We start from the raw sequence: 14340 nt of genomic DNA, 5'->3' as shown, positions 1-14340 counted from the left end.
AACAGTGAGTGTCATTTGCTACTTGGCACGCAACTGAGTAGATATACTTGCAACATGAAGAAGGTGAGAATGGACACACAAAATGAATCATGGATTCATATGTTAATACAGATTGAAAGAAATGACAGTGCTAAAAGCTGGAAGGTCATAGGATCAAATCCCGATCAGGTGGATTTTTTCAGTTGACGTAATCCTTCCAGCCATACTATGGCCCTGGTGTCAACTCAGCCTCTAACAGAAATGAGTACCAGGAATCTTCCTGGGGAGGTAAAGGGTGAGTGGTGCGTAAGTCTGACAGCCTCATCTCCATTTGTGAGCTGAGGGTCTAGAAAATGTGGAAGCCTCGAAGTCTCCAAACCCTATGGGCCTCCACAGCCTGTTACAGGGATGCCTTTACTTTTTTACCAAGTTACAAGTATAATGAACTTTTAGCTCAGGTAGCATCAGCAAGATCAGAACAGTGTTAAAATCAATTAATGTGATGTCTAGCCTGGTACAGGATATTCTTGGAGCAGTCAGTAGACATTCCTCTGTTCAAGAAATTCCCTGCTGTTATGGAAATAGAAAGTTTATAACATCACTGCAAAAGCCCACATTTAACTTTTGTCTTTGGTCTTTTCAGTGAAATTCACGTTCCATAATATTATCTTCCCATACATCTTGAAGCTTCAAATATCTGACCATAAGAAAATCTGTCTGAAGTTCTGCTTGCATTTCTGGTTCCTCCCATGTGTGTTGCATGACACTGTTTCTGCCTATCTGATTTAATCACCATAAGAGTGTTTGTTATGTAACTGAACTGAAATTATTTGTTTCTCTTTTTTGTTAAGGTGTTGTTCGTGAGACAAGGGATGGAACTATAGTACTGGAGAATGTGCCAATTGTGACACCCAACTGTGATGTGGTTTGTCCTAACCTCACTCTCACAGTCACCCCTGGCATGCATCTGCTTATTACTGGACCCAATGGCTGCGGCAAATCATCTTTGTTTAGGATATTAAGTGGACTTTGGCCAGTTTACAGTGGGGAGATGAGGAAGCCGGCCAGTTCTGATATGTTTTACATTCCTCAGAGGTCAGTTCAGAGATGTAAGACATGGATTCATGATGTCAGTTCTCAGTACATTCAGTGACATGGGTTTTGCTGAGGTGCACGTCATGCTCACATGCATAATTTTAAGAAATGAAAATGTAAATAAATAAAATTGTCTTTTTTCACCTTGAAATTGATAATGGAGTATTTGTACGAGGAAACAGTGTGGCAGTTCAGATAATCAGTATAAATATTACTTTACATACCGCTTCAAATTCCAAGAAGAAATCAGTTGTATTTTTATTTTTTATTTATTCATTTATTTGTATTTATTTCTTGTGGAGAAAGGCTGATAAGAAGCATTGAGGACAGTATATTTGTTTTGATGGTGTTGTTGTTGTTAACGTGCCAGGCATGCTACAAGCCGTCTTTAAATCTTACCTCAGCTGCAAAAGCTGAGTGTTATGTGTACAGCAAGTATGTGTTCATGTCTGTGTGTGTATGTGAGAAAGAGCAACTGTGTATCTGGGAAAATTTTATGATTCTTACTCTTCTTCACTCACCTCCAGCTAGTGCCGAGGTCAAGAAAACGTGGATCTATAAATCCACTCCCACATATGCCTTCATGGTGTAGTGCTTGATTAGTTAAGCACAGGGATAACTTTACCTTTACCTTATTTTGTTTAGATTATTAGTCTGTATGAGGCTGGTCATGGTAGCCGAGCAGTCTAAGGCATGTACTGTCTTTGCTCACTTGGAAACCGGGATCGTGGGTTCGAATCCCACTCAGGGCATGGATGTTTAGTTTGTGTGTGTGCGTTTTTCTGTGTTTGTGTACAGGTAGAGGCCTTGTGACGAGCTGATCACCCGCCCAAGGAGTCCTACCAAATGTGTAAGATCTAGAAAAACTGAAGTGAACGGAGAAGTTCATGGAGGTAGGCCTAGGCCCACTGGGGCTGTAGTGCCAAGGGGGAAAAATAAAAATTAGTCTGTATGATGAGGCCATAAGAAACTGTGAATTAATAGTTAATCAGTTTAATATTCCTATGCCTTGTTTTCACTAGCACAGATTCAAACTTATGTTACATTTACTAGATACAGCCTCGAAGTCTTGTAGTTTAACACTGAAAATAATATTTCTATCAGCATTTGTAGAAAGGCTTATGATGTGGCTTGAAAAGAAAGAGAAGGGAATATTTACATACTTAGCCCCGGTGCTTTCTTCTTCTTTTTTAGTTTGTTATATTAATGACAGTTACAAAGACAAAAACAACACTGTCCAGTGTGGCTAGTTAAGTTTTATCACTTGAAAACTCATCACCCTTACATGTTTCGATCCCTACTGATCGTCCTCAGAGGACATCAATAATTTTTCCAGAAACTACTATTATAATAGGTGTTAAATTACATACATACACATATAACGTCCGAAATACACAAAGTGCACAATGTTCAACTTTTCACAGTCACAGCAGCCTTCCTGGTATTAAAATTTTTAAAGTTTTTTAAAAACTTTGTTGTTTAAGATTAAAATTTATAAACCATGCAGGTTCGTGTCAATTCTCCTAAGAATCTCCTTTCTCAAGATAGACAGGCGGCACATGATGAGCCACCTCCAAGAAAGACAATAGGAGAATTGACATGAACCTACATGTTTTATAAATTTTAATCTTAAACAACAAAGTTTTTAAAAAACTTTAAAAATTTTAATACCAGGAAGGCTGCTGTGACTGTGAAAAGTTGAACATTGTGCACTTTGTGTATTTCGGACGTTATATGTGTATGTATGTAATTTAACACCTATTATAATAGTAGTTTCCGGAAAAAGTATTGATGCCCTCTGAGGATGATCCGTAGGGATCGAAACATGTAAGGATGATGAGTTTTCAAGTGATAAAACTTAAATAGTCACACTGGATGGTGTTGTTTTTGTCTTTGTAATTGTTAGTGTGACGGACCAGAATGAAACAAATCAAATTAATGACACTGTCAGTATCAGGTCTGTATAGTGTCAATGACAGGATGATTAATGAATATGGAGCAGTTAGTGGAATGAGAATTGACAGGGAAAACCTGAAGCATTCAGAGAAAACATGCCCCCAGTGCCACATTTTTCCATCAGAAATCTCCCATGACCTGAACTGGGATCAAACCACAGTTTGAAGGTGACAACTAACTGCCTTTGCTATGGTATGTCTGCCCCCAGTGGATTTTCCCAGAAGATGTAGTTTAATTTTATTCTTATTTCTTTATTTCATAAGAGAGCCACAATAACTCAGTCAGTATAGTGACTGCCCGTGGGCTGGAGGTCCAAGGGATCGGAGTTCAAGTCCCGGTGGGGGGCAAGAATTTTCACTTCTCCATGTCGTTCAGACCAGCTCTGGGGCCCACCCAGCCTCATATTCAATGGGTACCAGGGGCTTTTTCCCCTGGGATAAAGCGGCCAGGGCGTGATGTTGACCACTCACCTCCAACTAGTGCCAAGATCAAGAAAATGTGGATCTATACATCCATTCCCCCATGCGCCTTCATTGCATAGTGCTTAATTAGTTAAATATGGGGACAACTTTACCTTTTTACCTTTATTTCTTATGTAAACTGTTTACTTATATACAGAACTGTATTATTTTGCTACCAGAAGCTGTGAGTTATGACATCTTGACAGTCCACTTGGCCTCTGGGAAGGCACATATTTTGAATTTTTTTTTTTCCTTTTAGTGAGACAGATAGCTAATATAATTGTAATTATTTTATTGGAGTCATTTTTTTACCTTGAGGTGAGGATGACCTGTTTTTCACACTATTCTATTACTGCATGCAAGTTAGGAGCTGTAAATAAATTTTTGTTCCGTTATGGTTCCTCACTTTGATAAATGCTCATTATTTTTTCACCTCTGTTCCTGCGATTTTCCTTTGCACACTTTTAAGATATAAAATATCTTATATCCTTCCAAATTGTCAAGTGGGTACACACCGTGTAGAACTTAATGTGTGTTTTCCAGACCATACATGTCATTGGGGTCTCTAGCAGATCAAGTGATCTACCCAGATACAGTGGCTGACATGAGGAGGAAAGGCATGACTCTGGGGCACCTGGAACGCTGCCTGAGGCTTGTACACCTTGATCATATTGTGGAACGTGAAGGCGGATGGCATGTAGCCACGGATTGGAAGGATGTCCTGTCTGGTGGTGAAAAGCAGCGCATGGCAATGGCCAGGCTCTTCTATCATAGGTCTGTTTCTTTGTTTCAAAGATAACCCCTCAAACCAGTAAATGTAGTGAAACAAATTGTAGGGTGCATACCATTCATTCATTCGTTATTGGAGGGGGTGGGTTTCCCCATGCACCGCGACCAGTTGTTGATCTATTGTATGTCCCCCTTTGATATTCTGCCAGTCGCCATACCCTTCCGGTACTGGTGCTTGCTATCAGCCCTGTTCAGCCAGCGAGTCCAGCTCCTCTACTGGCAGTGGTACCTGATACTTCCCCATCTACCGGAGGCATTGGACACTACTTGGGCAGGAAACTTTTTACCTAATTTTGCTCAGAGGTCTCCTAGAGACATGAGGATCTTTTACGTGCCGTAAATCTACGACACGGGACCCACGGCTTAAAGTCCCTCCCGGAGGACTTGTTCCCTGAATTTTTCTGCCCTTAAAAGTTCCACGACCTCCGCCGGGTTTGAACCCGCATACCTTGAGTCATGAAGTGGGAACGTTACCCCTAGACTACGGAGGCCGCTTAGGGTGCATACCATATCAGTATCAAGTTCTTCATAAGATTCCATGGAACAGTTTCCCGTGTAGTCAAACACTAATCACAGATTGTGTTTCTAAAGATATATTGATAGATTTTATTTCATTAAACAGTATTATGTACACTATACAGAGAGAAACTTTACTTTGCTTTCATGCCAATATGCGACCTGTGTTAGTATAGTATTTACACAGACTATACATACTTTCCAGATCAATTTAAAAATGGTGGTATGTATTCATTCAGAGTCTGAACATGATAAAATGTATGCCATAACCACATTTCTCATCGTATTTGCTGGTAGTGCCTTCAGTAGACCCATCAGATTTTACATAGAGCATGAAAACTTGAGTTACCTTACATTTTATCACTGAAATGTTTAGTTTAAATTGAAGAAACTTGCAATGATTTTCAGTTTCGAAATTAAGGTGTTAAAAAAGCATGCATCTTTTTGGAGTGCTTGACATTTAGTAAGTTTTTACTGTATTTTTCAGGACAGTTCTATACAGCTATTGCATGTTATTGTTTAAAAATATTTATGTTTCATGAAACAGATAAAAATTCTGTTGCTTATGTTTACTGAGTGATAGGGCCACAACTCAAATATTAAATACAAGCTGCGCATTACCGTGTCTTGTCAACCATTCATGATTTTCTATTAATATTAATGCCAAATTACAGGATGGGCCAATGATTAATACTGAACACCAGCAGAAGGTCACAGTTGTCAATTAGGTGACATTTTTGTCAAAAGAAAATAGTTTGATCACTTCTGAGCATTCGTATTGGCTGCATTGTTTAAAGAATTATTATACATAGCAAATACATCATTCTGCTCTGCTTCATTTTGGAATCAGAAAGTACTGACAGTGACAGACAGATGTCAGTAACAACAGAGTCTGTGATTGTGATTTTCTACTTTCCTTGCATAGGTTTGTATAAATCTATTAAAGAAAAGTTTCTGGTATTTGTGACGGTAAGCAAGTTGAAGAAGTCTCCTGTTTTTGGACAATAGAGAAGACCTATAAGGGTCACTGTATTCTCTCAGTTGGTAATATGTGGCTCAAAGGATTTCACCAGATTTCTACAAAGCATGAATACAAATGGGTATTGTTTCTCATTTATAACACTAGCAATATGCAACTTAAACAGTGTCAGTACAGTTCTTATGTGGAAGGGTTAAAAATGACCCATTATCATCTGCTTTTACTTGGAGGGGTATTATCTGTAAGTTGTGCAGTGTTTTATAAAAAGGCGTTTAGCCCATCCCCTAACACCAGTTTTGTATTGAGGTTGCACTCTAATTTTAAATTCATTCATTCATCTGTAATCTGTCAAGACGACAGGTCCACAGTCTCTTCCAAAACAGTTCCTCCACTTAATGCGATCTAGAGCTTTCTCCTTCAAATGAAAATATCCTCTTCTGTCCCCAAGGTCATCCAGCATCTTCTTACGTCTTCTTCCTCGTCTTCTGGTCACTTCTATCCACCCCTCTATCTTTCCTTCAGTAACTTCTTTTAGAAGGCAGTTACCGCGTAAGATATGACCAATCCAATTAGCCTTCTGTTTTCTTATTTCGTGTAGGATATTCCTCTTCTCACTGACTCTAATTAACACTTCTTCATTTCTCACATAATCGGTCCAACTGATCTTCTCCATCCTTCTCCAACACCACATTTCGAAGCTTTCCAGGTGTTTCTGATCTACTGCCCTAAGTGTCCAAGTTTCAGCCCCATACAGAGCTATGCTCCAAATGTAGCATTTCACTAGTTTCTTTCTCAAATTTAAGTCCAATTTATAAGTCTTTAATTTCTTAAAGGATAAGAGAGAGTGTTGAAATTCTGCCTCTAGCACATAAGATTCAAATGTTAATTTCATCCATCTTACTACACTGATAGAAGGATAGTGACAACTTTTTCTTTCCATCAGGCCTAAATTTGCTTTGTTGGATGAATGCACCAGTGCAGTCAGCATTGATGTAGAGAGCAATATCTATCAGGAAGCAAAAGTAGCTGGCATCACGCTTCTCACCATTACGCACAGACCATCCCTGTGGTGAGTATGTCATGTGGAAATTGTGAAGTTTGTGTTACAATTGTAAACTTCTCTCATTTATACTGTTATTCAGGGGGCACTATGCTACAAGCCAGAAGGTTGACAGTGCAAGTCAGTCTGTCCCTATATTATACGTTGTGCGTTCAAGTTCTAAGGTCTCCGATTTTTTTTTCTCACACAATAACCATACAAACAATTTGAAACGTCTGTCACTTTTCAACGTAATCTCCCTGCAGCCATACACATTTTTCACAACGTCGACACCTTGATTCCATGGCCGCTATGAACGCTTCTGTAGAAGTCTGTTTTGACCACTGGAAAATCGCGCTTTGTTTCAGGATTGAAAAACGGCATCCATGTCTCATCCATTGTCACAACTGATGAAAACAAAGTCCCATTCATGCCTTCATCACGTGTCAACATCGCCTGGCAAATTGCCATGCACAGCCTTGTGGTTGTCCACCAGCATTTGTGGCACCCACCTGGAGGACATTCGCAGGTCTTCATGCAGGATTGTGTGCACAGATCCCACGGAAATGCCAACTTTGGAGGCAATGTTTTCCACACTCAATCGGCGATCCTCCAAAACAACTTTCTCAACTCGGTCGAACATGTTGTCAGACCAGCTGGTGCAAGGCCGAGATTGTTTTGATTCGTTGTCACACGACATTTGGCCTTCTTTGAACTGTCACACCCACAAACGTACATTTTTCACATTCATGACACCATCACCACATGTCTCACTCAACTGGCGATGAATTTCAATGCGTGTCACGTCACGCAAGTGGAGAAAACGAATAATTACTCGCTGTTATTGTAACGAAAACGTCGCCGTTTTAAGTATCAAAAACACTGCTCACTCTCACCGCCACCACTAGAGTTCTGTGTGCTGTACAGTGCTGCCATCTCTGTCACGCATTCACAAAGAGTGCACACGTATTTTAAACTAAACCGCATGTGTCTATCTGCTCCCAGTCCTGAGAAAAAAAATCGGAGACCTTAGAACTTGAACGCCCCTCGTATAACAGGAAACTCAGACTGGAGCCAGTTGTAGATCATTTCAGATCAGAAGAGACACTTAGTCCAGTCAGAATTGAGTCAGAAATCAAATCAGATTTATTGTGATTATGAGTGATTGCACAAAGAGTGATCAATAAATTCAGTTACCAATCCAAACACCGTCTTATAAGTCACCCATACACTTAACAGTATATTCCTCTAATTTTCTTGGGCTTCATTTCTATAAACTTCCTAGTCATAATTGAGTTTGTCATGTGAATTGCAGAATTACTTAATTCATTTCATCTTGTCTTCAGGCCACATATCCTCTATCCTGTTGGTAGCATAGCATGCTAATTGTTTATATTTTGTATGTGCAGGAAGTTTCATACACATCTCCTGCAGTTTGATGGAGAGGGTGGTTGGAAGCTGGAGTCACTGGACTCAACAGCTCGTCTCTCTCTGAAAGAAGAGAAAGAGAAACTGGAAGCTCAACTTGCAGGTGTTCCAGATGCTCAGGAAAGACTCAAGGTCAGTGATCTGATATGAAAAAATAAATTGAACTTTCTGACAGTTCTGACACGTATTTTATGGTCATTAATTTTTAGCATGATGATTATTAAATGGGACCACCTCTGTGGTGTAGTGGTCAGAGTTCCTGGCTACAGATCCAGAGCTCCTGGGTTTGATTCCTGGCGCTACCAGATTTTCTAGAAGTAGTGGGTCTGGAACGGGGTCTACTCAGCCTTGTGAGGATAATTGAGGAGCTATTTCAAGGAAATAACAGCTCTGGTCTAGAAAAACCAAGATTAATGGCCGTGGGATCCGTTACACTGACCATGTGACAACCTCTATCTGCTAAAGTTGGCACTAACTTCGCCAACAAGCAGCAGTTGCCCGTTTGGTATAGTTCGTTCCGGACTAAAACCACGGAGTTTGTTTGTTTTTTGATTATTAAATGGAGAGGTTTATAATGGTATAAGTTTAAGAAATCTCATAGCAATGGCTTGGTTATACAGGGTGAAGTGAAATTTTTACACAGGCTGTCCATAATGTGAAGTGTTAAAAATGAAGTGAAAATATTATGTAACAGGTGTTCTGAGATGCTTGGTTTTTGAGATACATGTCATCAGATGGAGTAACAAACTTCTCAGCAGTGTTATTTCTAATGACAACACATAACACATTGTTAGGTGTACTCATGATACACAATGCACAGCTGGGGTCACTTGTGTTTGAATGATCATACAGTATGCACATGAAGCTGTCCTTGAAAAGCCAATGGTTGTTCAACCACTCAAGAAATCCTCAGCATTTTATGGTACCCAAAGGTTCATTACCATGTTCACAAGATCCTACCATTGGTCCCTATCCTGAGCCAGATGAATCTAGTCAGCATCCTCACATCCCCATTCTCTAATGTCCATTTTAATATTATTCTCTTGTATGGCATGACATTAATTTCTTGGTGCTGTTCGTTGCTTCCAGTCACTTGTCCAATTTAACCTTTATGAGAGCAGCATTAATTATGTTGTAGCATACTTAACTTTGCAATACCACAGGAAACTGTAAACTGTTTAAAATTTCTTTTGGTATACTAGACTGAATGCATGAGAACTCCCTATGACAACGGCGAGTGACTGTTTCATTTATCGAACAGGACAGTGATAAACTAACAAAGGAATGCATTATTATTAATGTCAATATAATACACCATTGTCATTTGATTTGCTTTTATTGTCACCTTGTAAAAGAAACAACCATATCAAAGTCAAGCATGAAAAACAAATGGAAAATTTGCATTTCATAGAAGGGGTGATGACATTGGAAGTAACGGCCCATATGCTTCCACACTCTTTACTTAAATTCAGGCAGTCCACAGACACAGAAGACTCAGATTTCCCTTTTGGGGTAATGACATCACACCACGTTGCAGTAGGCTGGCTTACTGACATTTCAGAGAATTTAAGAGATCATTACCTGAAGATGAAGATGCAAGCCAGGCAGTATGCTGGACACTTAGCAGACAGTAAGGGTAAAGGTAAAGCTGTCCCTGTAATAGGCTTTGGAGGCCCACAGGGTTGTGAGACATCGAGGCTCTCACATTTTCTAGACAGTTGGCAGTGAGGTTGTCAGCCTTAACGTGCCAGCCAACCTTTACCCCCACCAGGAAGATTCTTGGTACTCATTTCTGGTAGAGGGTGAGTCAACCCTCAGGGCCATATTGCAGCTGGAAGGATTAGATCAGTTGAAAAAATACAATGACCTCATCAGGAATTGAACTCATGACCTTCCAGCTTGTAGCATAGTGCCTCAACTAAATATGCTATTGCATTCCGCTTAGAAGACAGTGAATAATATATGTTTCTGGCTTGTCCTCAAAGCTATCTGTTGGCATTCACCAATACGCAACACAAAAAGAGTGAAATCCCTAATTAGACCATAGTCTTCTTGACTTTTATGGGTATCTGTACCAATGTATTGGGAATGCTTGGTGTAGTTGAATTTGAGATTCTCACAGTTGTGACTGTGTTCTGAGATTTGACATTGTACAGTCTGATAAAAGTTCAAGAGACATTTCAGAGAAACATAACTGCGTCCATATTCAGAGTCACAGTGGTTTGGCTTGTCACTTGTTTGACCCTGAAGATGGAGGCAGTATGTTCCTTCAAAATGGTAGTGAACTTATGCCAGACTACATGGTTTCACATCCCAGAACACGGTATTCTGCTTAGTACAGTGCTAACACTAAGTGGAAACTATGATCCTAGATATTCAGTGCATTTTTATATAAGAGTAACATTATTCCCAAAAAATAACTGATTTCAGGAGCTGTGCAAGGTGTTGGGTGAAGACACGTCTTCCATTCCTGTGGAAACTACAGATTGAGCACAAGTCCATAATTTCTGTATGATAAGATTACTCCACAAGACTACCAAATCTTTTTACACTGGTACCTTCCAATTTTAAGAATAATATAAACATTATTCTGTACAACAATTCAAGTTGAAAGTAGTTTTATTGAGGACGCTTCTTTTATCTTTGTCATTTCTCTTTCGAATCTTCAGACTTCTTTTATATCTATGAAACTAAGTAGAATCTATTTAAGGCCTGTATAGTATATTATCGTATCATCAGGTGAAGAGTGCATGGCACTCTCAAAGTTCGAAATATTATATTTAACTATTATTATAATATAAGAATATCCCTTAGATGTATATGTTTGGAAAGGTATACTCATGCTCACTGTAGCATTTCTTGAAAATCTATTGAAAATTTTTCTCAAATATTACGTATTACAGGGTTTATATCAGAACATTTTTATTCATAATTATACATCATATAAATTATATGGAAATTTTTGATGTTCATATTTGTTTATGTGAATCATGACCAGTGCTTTCAGTAGTAGTATTACGATTTTGTTGTGCTGCAGTTTATTCTGTTTTCTTATATCATAGTGCAGAGCATTTTGATTTTTTATTTTCTTCCTAAAGCAAAAGTGAAACTTAGTATGTTTAGAAAACTAAGAACAAGGCAGTACATATAAGATTTGAGGTTCTGACAGCGGTGGTTGTGAAGAGTTCTTATGCTGTGTAGTCTATTGAAAGTCAACCAACATTTCTGAGGAACATGTCACCTTGCTGCTCACCACATGCTTTCACGCTCGTTTCTTGTTCAGCTTGCTCTTTGACCCTGAAGATGGAGACAACATGTTTCTCCAAATTGTTGGTTGACTTTCATGGACTGTATGGCGCTGTATCCAAGAAGATAAAACTCTCAAGGCACAGCCACATTACTCGTGCTTTTAAATCTTTGTCTACACTACTTCAGTTGCTTGCCAGGCTTCGGCGCGTGAGGAACCGTATATTTACTCATAGTGTGTATAGGCTGTAGTCGTATTTTAATTTATTGGCTATAGTTTTTAAATTAAAAATTTGCTTGTCTCGTGACTTGTCATATTGTCCACATTACTCGCGAGCATAGCGAGTTGCATGAGCATGAGTAATGTGGCTGTGCCTTTAAAGACAGCATGTCTCTGAATTGAAACAAAGAGGACAGGCTCATATTTAAATACACATGCTCTGTTATTTTATTTAACAAGGCCAGATAAACCCATACAAAGAACAAAATGGTTATTTAGCTCTACAGGGACAGTAAAGTATGCTGCATCAGAATTAAGGAATGAAAGGAATTGCCTCTTAAGTATATATAATAAATATTGTTCTTCTATAGAAATTAAAGTTCTGTAACTTTTGCTTGTGTATGAAGCAGGTTCTTCACACAATACATAACGAAAGAGAACTGTAGCACAGAATTTTTGTATTAGGGAATACAATTTTGATGAGGATCTGAAGAAACATTAATAGAAAAATGGGAGGATTCTGGCTTTTTTAAACCATTTTCTGTAGTGGTAGTACACAGGAGACAAAACATTTGGTTTTCTTGATTTCACTTTCATGGTCACATTGAGATTGATTGTGCCACTGATGTGCTTCCTAGATCAGTTGTACCAAGGAGTAACTAATGATCATTCCTTTTGTTACTGCTTTGTTCTCCAGAAAGTAAATATATTAGCAGCCAAATTGAAATTACTGTCTCATTTTGAGAATTTCAGCTCTCTTCAATTTGTACTTATGCAAATACAGTGACACCATAGTTGAATGAGTATAGCTTATGACAGAGACTTCATTATAGTAACAAAACAATTGGACCTATCAGTTTCATAATGTTTGCATGAAATGAAGGCCTTTTTTCAGACATGTTCATCATAATGAGTGATTCCAAGCTAGCTGCCACAGTTTTTGAATAACTTCTTGCACCAACTGTACTTGAAGTCCTGCTTCTGGTTAGCTGCCTGTAAAGGTCCTGTCCCATTAACTCACACCCTCTGCCCTACTTTTTTTGGCAGAAAATCTGCATTCTAGAATCTGTGAGCAGCCTACCCCTCCATGTCTTATTAAGCACTGAGAAATGTACATCACTGCACTGTACAGTGTCTTCCCTTCTTTGTCATAGTTCTTCCTCTTCCTTTGGCCTAAGTAGGATGATATCACAGAATACAACTGTGCAGGTGCATGTTTAAGGGTTTGTCCCCTGAGGAGCTTGGACCTCAATATGAAATTTGAAGTATGAGTAATGTGTGTGTGTGTGTGTGAAGCGAGCAGCTTGTAAAAAGCAGAATGTGAAGGTGGGATGGATTAATTTCTTTGATATTGGTTATGACGTTGAAGAGCAAAGACAAAATACAGTATATATGAGGTGTATCGGACTAGGTCAAAAAAGAAATGCTGGCTTAACTTAACCTTTAAGTGCTGAAGTGCCCCGTTTGTGCCAGTGGTGAGTAAGGTTGTCGTGGCCAAAGTACCCCGTTTTGGCCAGTCGGGCATTTAAACTCCGCTAGGGGAAGCGCGTGCACACGCCGCTAGTAGAAGCGAATGCACAGTCCTGAATATTTATTTTTAAATGTAGTAATTACCAGACAGACTTGAGTAAAGCCCTAATAGAAAAATTAAAATGATACCTAGGTGAACAACAACAAAAAGAGTATACGTATGAGTTATGCCCAAACACATCCACGAGCCAGTACTTTTATTGCAGATTCTGCAGATTAATGTGTTAAAAATATACAGTAAAATTCGATGTACATACCTTTTTTGTTGTTATCTGCTTGATGTATATCTAGGCTGAAATAAAACTACAGTATTCGATTTCACTAAGCACGCACAGAAAACAGACCGCACTCTGAATCTCAGCCGCGATGCAGCTGTCTGTTCAGGCCCATAGAAAGGGCAATAAGCTTTTGCAGCTATAACGGAAGGTCTTAGAACTGAAGAAGGGACCCCTCTAGCTTTCTCTTGAATAGCCATTCTTTCATTCTTCTGACCTTCAGTCAAAAGATTCGAAAATCCGAAGAGTGTAAGCAGTGCTAGCAGAAGGCCAAATGATTTTATTGCTTCCATCTGTTTTATGACATCAGGGACTGCTAAAATTTGTCAAGTGTTACAAACAGAAATGAATTTGTAATGCAGAACAACTCTGTGAAGAACTGGGAAATCATTTTTGCAGTACTCATCAAAATTTAAAAGAAAAAATTGAAAATGGAGTATAATTTGTATAAAAAATTTCAAATCTTCCGTTATAATATGCGACACTATGTTCTTTGCTGATACAAACAAAATTAATTCCATCCATTTATCATAAAAATTGAGTTAGATACAGCATTTTTAAACACAATGCTTAAAATTGTTTAGGCGCACTAACAGAAACGGACATTTAAACGCAGAGTACCAACGGGCATTTAAATAAACTCCGGCCAGCTCAAGCTTACCACTATTTCAGAAGTCTGGCGTTTAAAGGTTAATTTTGGCAAGTCTCCTTAGGAATGTATACGATGAGTCCATTGTTTTTTCCACGGTTCAAAAGCACCATGGAAGTCATTTTCCGTAATGCTGTCGAGTACCACTTGCGATTCCCTTTGGGTGTCAAACGCTGTT

General features: G+C 38.9%; 1 protein-coding gene across 1 annotated transcript in view; it reads left to right on the top strand.

The window, feature by feature from the left end:
- LOC111871957 (ATP-binding cassette sub-family D member) overlaps positions 1-11678 on the top strand; it is a 51858-nt gene extending 40180 nt beyond the window's left edge. The window contains exons 7-11 of the mRNA XM_023865425.2: positions 831-1074; positions 4035-4265; positions 6719-6844; positions 8224-8374; positions 10673-11678. Of these exons, the coding sequence (XP_023721193.1) occupies positions 831-1074; positions 4035-4265; positions 6719-6844; positions 8224-8374; positions 10673-10732 (812 nt within the window). The 3' untranslated portion in view covers positions 10733-11678. The remainder of the gene's footprint in view (positions 1-830; positions 1075-4034; positions 4266-6718; positions 6845-8223; positions 8375-10672) is intronic.
- Positions 11679-14340: the final 2662 nt, after the last annotated feature.

Source organism: Cryptotermes secundus, unplaced genomic scaffold, assembly GCF_002891405.2.
Source record: "Cryptotermes secundus unplaced genomic scaffold, Csec_1.0 scaffold112, whole genome shotgun sequence".
Lineage (NCBI taxonomy): Eukaryota > Metazoa > Arthropoda > Insecta > Blattodea > Kalotermitidae > Cryptotermes > Cryptotermes secundus.
The sequence above is the reverse complement of the archived record's forward strand: the minus strand, read 5'-3'. Positions and strand labels throughout refer to the sequence as shown.